Source organism: Rutidosis leptorrhynchoides, chromosome 9 (assembly GCF_046630445.1).
Source record: "Rutidosis leptorrhynchoides isolate AG116_Rl617_1_P2 chromosome 9, CSIRO_AGI_Rlap_v1, whole genome shotgun sequence".
Taxonomy (NCBI): Eukaryota; Viridiplantae; Streptophyta; class Magnoliopsida; order Asterales; family Asteraceae; genus Rutidosis; species Rutidosis leptorrhynchoides.
The window spans coordinates 327,167,501-327,174,610 of record NC_092341.1 but is presented as its reverse complement, the minus strand read 5'-3'; the positions used below and the strand labels follow the sequence as shown (position 1 = coordinate 327,174,610).

The 7,110-nt window shown below is 27.9% G+C and overlaps 1 protein-coding gene across 1 annotated transcript in view; it reads right to left on the bottom strand.

Annotated features, from left to right (window-relative positions):
• Positions 1-763: 763 nt before the first annotated feature.
• Positions 764-7,110, bottom strand: part of LOC139865868 (protein DOWNY MILDEW RESISTANCE 6) — an 11,710-nt gene continuing 5,363 nt past the window's right edge. Inside the window, exons 3-4 of the mRNA XM_071853970.1 lie at positions 1,949-2,273; positions 764-1,143 (exon numbers count right to left, since the gene is read on the bottom strand). Coding sequence (XP_071710071.1) covers positions 901-1,143; positions 1,949-2,273 — 568 coding nt within the window. The 3' untranslated portion in view covers positions 764-900. The remainder of the gene's footprint in view (positions 1,144-1,948; positions 2,274-7,110) is intronic.

Sequence of the window (7,110 nt, the reverse complement as noted above, 5' to 3'; positions counted from 1 at the left end):
CCATATTCAGCAACAGTTGAGGTTCCTTTTTGAAGATGGCGTATTTGATCACGAAGGGTATGAACCCTATCAGTCGAATCGTGACTGTATGCATCTTCAAGAGCAAGCCAAACATCACGCGCAGTTTCACAACCGACAACAATAGACATAGCTTCTTCAGTTAAAGAGGCGTGCAAAATAAGAAGAGCTCTTTGATCACCATCAACCCAAGTTGCAAGAGCAGAAGTATTCGAAACAGTAGAATCAGCAGATTCGTCAGTGGTGGTGGATGAAGCAGATGAAGTAGTAGCATCAGCAGGTCGAATAATAGTCCCATCAATATAGCCTGTTAATTTTTGATAGGAGAGAAGAGGGTTTATTTGATTTCTCCATAGCAAATAATTGGAAGAGGAGAGCTTTATGGTTAACATATGTAGCACGGTATTAAGAGGAAGAGTACCATCTGATGGTTGTGAAGAAGCCATAGTCGATCAGAAAAAAAAAGAAAAATAGCGGCAGGAAAAAAAAGAGAGAAGGAGGTAGAGTTAGTCTGATACCATATTAGGGTTAAAATCCCACACCCTTTTAGGGATTATCTTTCATATATTTATAGATTACAAGGAATTAAAGAAAGACTCAAATAAATATACAAGGGAACAAATTCTGTCTATAATTACACCTAGCTTGCTCAAAAAGAAAACGTAGTTACTTTGTCACCAAGATATCGTTAATAGTAAGTTCGAGTCTATAAACAATTGAATGAGTGTGTCATTCAAAAAAAATATATATATAATAACCATCTTTTATCTTTTACTATCCTTTATTCAAGGTATAAGGAAATCTAACACATAAATTGATCAACAGACTATAGGATATAAATGATTGATTAATTTTGGCATATACGATTCGAAGAAAATGAAGCTAGTTCTTGAAAAATTCTAAGCAATTTTCTTTTTCAAGATCTCGACTCCAAAATTTCTTGTAGTATTCAGTGTAAGTAAAGCTTCTAAAAACGGGTGTTGATCCGTTTTTTATAAGTTCTTCGGGAGCACTAAGGACGGAGTCATTACAAGGACATAAAAATGAAGCTATCGACATTCTCGGTTTGTCTGAGTTCACAACAGCACGATGCCATACACTCTTATATTCACCGTTACTCACGGCCTAAAAAGAAAAAGAAAAAATATAAGCTATTACGTATTTAAAATTTGCATTTGTGTAACGATAGGTGGAATCAGAAGGGTTAAAGTTGCGCATGTCAACAATACCAACAAGAAATTATAAATATGTTTATCTTGTTAGATAAAGATAATGTGTATAACGTTGATAAACATCTTCATTATCTTTTTATATAAACACTGCATAGCCTCGGAATAAATTTCTCATTGATGTATAACATACCGTTTTTAGTAAAATATAAATAAAATAAAAAATTAAGAGTCAAATTTCTCTTTAACCAGCATAGACTTTAGTGGTAAAAATGTAAGGGTAAAAAGGTAAATGGGTAAACGAACACGGTTTTTCTGTTCATAATCTCCGAGAAAATATTTATTTTGTTAAGATGTATGTGTCATAACGACTCAAAGATATGCTACTATTGAGTTTAAACCTCGGACCAAGAATATATGAAACCGAACCATTATGTTATCATGAGAAAGTGAAAACCTATATTTCGACAAACTAAAATGAAAACGTAAATACTTATTTTGAAGCGTGAAGTATTAACTATGCGGGTGTTTGTTATTGTTTATCTTAAGTACTTATATCTACTTGAATAAGCATATTAGATATTAGATAAAACATTTTTGGCTATTTAGTTATTATTTTAGTGAGTGTGTATAAAATTATCCGTTTATTATCTGTTGTCAAAATAAATAAGAAACATATAAGCACTTCAAATAAGCAAATCACAAACACCCTTTAAAAATATAGGATGATCCAACAAAATAGAACACATGAAGTTAAGTACCTCCAATTGGTCACCAATGTTGATGACAAATGCATTTGGGTGTGGTTTTATGCCTAACCATTTGCCATCTTTAAGAACTTGAAGACCGGACACAAGTGTGTCTTGAAGTAGGATAGTCAGTGCATTAGGGTCCGTATGACCGGGCAATCCGTAAGTTAGCTCCGGTTGAGGGCACACAGGATAATGGTTGATGGCCATGTGTTGTCCTTGGTCACCTAATATCGTTTTGATTCGATCTTTCTGTAAGCCTAAGCTTTCCGATATGAATTCGAGTATTCTCATTCCCAAATCTCGTACCGCAATACAATAATCACTTATGTATTCTCTGAATATTCAACCATTAAAATGTTAAGATGTAGACAAGTAAATCAACATCTATACATGGTGACAATTTCAATTTTTTTTATAGATCCAATATAAATGTACATTACAGGATTATATTGGATTATATTGTACAATCTAGTAATGCACATTTGTTATGGATTTATTAAAGATTATGATATTTAAAAGGTTCAAATATCGACAAGTCAACCAACATCTATACGTAGTGACATTTTCATATTATTTTTTTTATAAATCCAACATAAATGTACATTAATAGAAATAGATTGTACTCTACAATCTAGTAATGCACATTTGTTATGGACTTATTGAGGATTATGATATGAAATATCGAACCCCAAAATTTCAAAGCTATGGCCAATCATCAATATCAGTTCAATTAGAAATAATAATATGTAACATAACGTTGTCTTGGATTCTTTTATCTTCAGAGGAAAATGTCTTTTTTTATAAAATTCGCGTTATCATGGAAAAAAAAATGTGTGGTAATAAGATTCGTGACGTATAGATGTAAAATAAACAAAAAATAATAATAATAATAATAAGATTCGTGAAGTAAGGTTTTGAATTTGTAACCAAACATGACTTTTGAACCATAGGGAGTCAATAATTTTAAAGATTATAATATATTTAAATAATTCGAGATGATGTCAACGCGTGTTCTATCATATGCCGTCATTTGATGATGTGGATATTAAAAATACACAAAAGTTCTATGCATATAATCACTTAAAAGAATTTGCTAAAAACACTATGCACAAGTACAAACATTTTAACGTTTTATACCACTATCCTATTACAACAACAACAAAACCCAATATAACATAGGTGATGTATGTGAGAGGTGAGATGTAGACAATCTTTCCCTATCCAAGAATAAAAACAAATCATTTATCTACCTAGAGTGAAACACTCTCAAAAGTAGACAAATTCATCCCTCTCTCTATTCGACGGATAAAGAAAGTGTTTTCGAGTGGACCTCCGGCCAATAATGAAATTTTTAAACAAAAAAAATAGTAAAATAAAATTAAAAATAAAATTTAAACGCCATGAAAATGGTAGAATCAAATTTCCATGGGTTTTAAATCCTGCCTAGAATTCAATTTAGGCTCTAACCGCAGTCAAGACGCTAATAAATCGACGCTTGCTGTTGACTCAAAAGTAGAGCCGATATTATGCATAAGAACACTAAAACGGTTAAGAAATAATATGAACATTTGTGAACCATTTAGGACAATTGATTCTGATACGTTCTGTATTTTTATTTTATTTTTTTTGTATTGAACCTCCCAAGTTATATTTTGGAGATATATATATATCATGAATGATATTTATTATACTTGATTTTCGAGAATGTTAAACGTAATCCTTACAACTAAGTATAATAATACCATATTTTAGTTTACAAATATTGTTTAATTAATTACAAAGTAAAAATATTTTCTTTTATTATCGACTTTTCTTATATAATTTTAATATTAATATTTATGCAATGCGAATTTGAGTTATATATATAATTTGACTATATATGTTATGCTTAAATATAGCCCTTAAGGCTACATTAACATTTTTCAAAAAAAAAAAAAAATGATAATGTTCAACAAACATAGCCCTTACGGCTAATATAAGCGTACTATATTTGAGTTTACAAGCAATGTTTAATTAATTACAGAGTATAAACAATCTTTTTGTTATTGGCTTTTCCTTATATAATTTTGATATTAAATTAATATTTATTCATAGCGAATTTTGAGTTATATATATGGTATACTTAAACATAGCCTTTATGCTACGTTTATCATTTTTATATGTATTTTTTGATACACTAACATAGTAACATGCAATAATTAATAATCTTAAAATTATATGTTTAAGATGTGAATTTTATTATATATATATATATATATATATATATATATATATATATATATATATATATATATATATATATATATATATATATATATATATATATATATATATATATATATATATATATATTGTAATCATTCGTGTTTAAATGTAATCAAGTTATTTTAAATAATTCATTTTATTATAATGATTGAATTTTATAGATAAATATTATATTATACAAGTACAATCAAAACGTGCTAAGATCTTTTATTATTAAGGGATTATTTTGGCAAAAATAAAAATAAAAAAAATTAAGGGATTATTTAAATTATGTTGTAAGGACATAAGCCATACGTTAAGAGTAGTAAATGATGCTAAATTTTCATATTAGTAAATCATACTCCCTTTGTCCTAAACAAATAGTCTAAGTTGACCTTTTATTAGATTTAAAATATAATAATGAATTGTCTAATTTGCTCTTCATTTAATGTAGTTATAAATAATAACTAATAAATTAATTGATATATTTAAAGTTAAATTACCGAAATTAAAAAGGACATAATTGAAATTTTAATGATATTTAATTGTTATTTAGAGAAATGAACAATAATTTTGGAACAAACCAAAACAAAAAAGTTGACAATTTTTGTGGGACGGAGTGAGTACTAATTAATAGAAATCTATAATTCGATCATAGAACCTTTTGCAAGAAACTCGGGGCCTCAATCACTGAGCTATCTAGTGATGGCTATACATGGAAAGTTTTACTGAAACTAATAATTCTTAACTTATGCTTTTAGAATATGAGATAACAAATCTCATAATTAATTACCCTCGTGTAAAGACGGTTTAAATTAGTTTTGTTGTTATAATAATCATATTCCCGTTTATATGGTGCCATTAAATGTTTATATGGTATCCTTAAATGATGGTTATGAAACAAAATTACAAAATTCTCCTCCGTCTCATATTAATAGTTCACTGACAAAAAAAACATAGTTTAAGAAAAAGTTACTGTTACATATATATTTTATTTATTTTACAATTTACTCTTCAATTTTTATCTTTCTTTTTGTTTTATATGCAGAAGTTAAAGACATAAAGAAAATTCATTTTATTATTCTTTTGTTTTTATCTATATATGAAAGTAGATTATTAATTTAAAATATTTTAAAAGATAATACTGAACTATTGAACTATTGAGATAACAATGAAGAGTAATACTTGGTTACTAGAAAATAAGGTAGAGTTTGAAAGGAATGAAGATAGTGTCATGTGACATCAGCATCTATCTATTTCTGATGTCACATAATGTGAAAATATTAGCCAATCAAACACTTTAAATAGATAAAGATAATATTGCGTGCTAGTCCTTACGTCGGCATTCCCACAAATTCCAGATCGAGCTAGATGTAAACTCGGTCAAATTTTACAACAAATAAATAAACAATTCTTATAGATAATCAAAATTAGGCTTTTTTATAATAATATGCATGTGCTACTAACTAGTAATGGTGATGAGATTTTTTTAGGTAAACAGATGAAAAGATTTTAAAGCTTCAACTTTATATTAAAATATTAAATTTTTTTTTTTTAATGATAGTTCTAAGGCTATCTTTAAGATATATTTAATGTAATATAAGATGGTACTATTTAGTTAGTGGAGTAGTTATAGTAAATTAGTGGAGTGATTATATGCATGGTACAAGTAAATAATGCGTGTCCGAAAATTTTAAAGATAGCTTTAGGGCTATCTTTAGAAAAACTCTAAAATATTTACACAATTAGTTCCTACGTCTAACATAAAATAGTGGATAAAATATACATTATTAGTTGCACAAATGATTATATGTTCTCGTAATGTTTACATACTTACAGTAGCATATTATTGAATGACTAACGAAATGATAAAAAAGGGTAAATAAAACTTGATTAGGTTATCCGAGTAAAATTTACTAACCCTCTTATAGGGTTTTTTAAAGATCAAAAACGTTATCGGATAGACATAAATAGGGATGACAATGAATCAGATATGGATCGGATAATGTCATATCCATAATTCATATTCATTTAAGTTTTGCACATTCATATCCATATACATATCCATTCCGATGGATTAAGCGGATTAATGGAGATCCGTTAGATATAAAATGAAATGTTAATCTAACGACGATTTTATCAAATTAACATAGATTATAACAAATGTAAATATTAAATCTTTATGTTTACACATGTTTTGATTGTAATTTGTCGCCTATTGTGAATTTAATTGAACAAAATACGTTATAATCCGTAATATAAGTAAATATACGTTTAAACTAATCTAAATATTTATAACTTTGAATATTGTTAGTAATAATTTAATAATTATGACTATCACAACCGTTATTTTTGTTAATAATTTAAAACATTGTAGGTTATATGTATATGTATATCGATTATAGATGTATATGCATATATTTTAGTACGAATATATGTATATATAGATGTATTTCGGGTGTTAATGGATATATCCGTGGATGATAAATTGTCACTCATATCCGATTCACAAAATATATAGATCATCCATATCCATATCTATATCCGTTAAGTTAATCGCCCATTTATATCATCCATATCTATTATAAATGGATCGGATCGGGTGGATATAATCATCCATATCCATATCTATATCCGTTAAGTTAATCGCCCATTTATATCATCCATATCTATTATAAATGGATCGGATCGGGTGGATGTCCATGGATGAAACATCCATTGCCATCCCTAGACATACCGTTGTCCTAAAACATTATCCGATAAACTTAATGTTGTAGTAGCGTCTTTTCTTCTAGCTTAATGATATTTAAATGTTACCAAAGGAAACTTTTATGGAAAATTCAATTTAATATAGATATATGAAAGGTTACTACTGAGGAAAGCCAAAATATAAAAAAGTAGTAGCAGATAAAATGTTCTAGAACAAA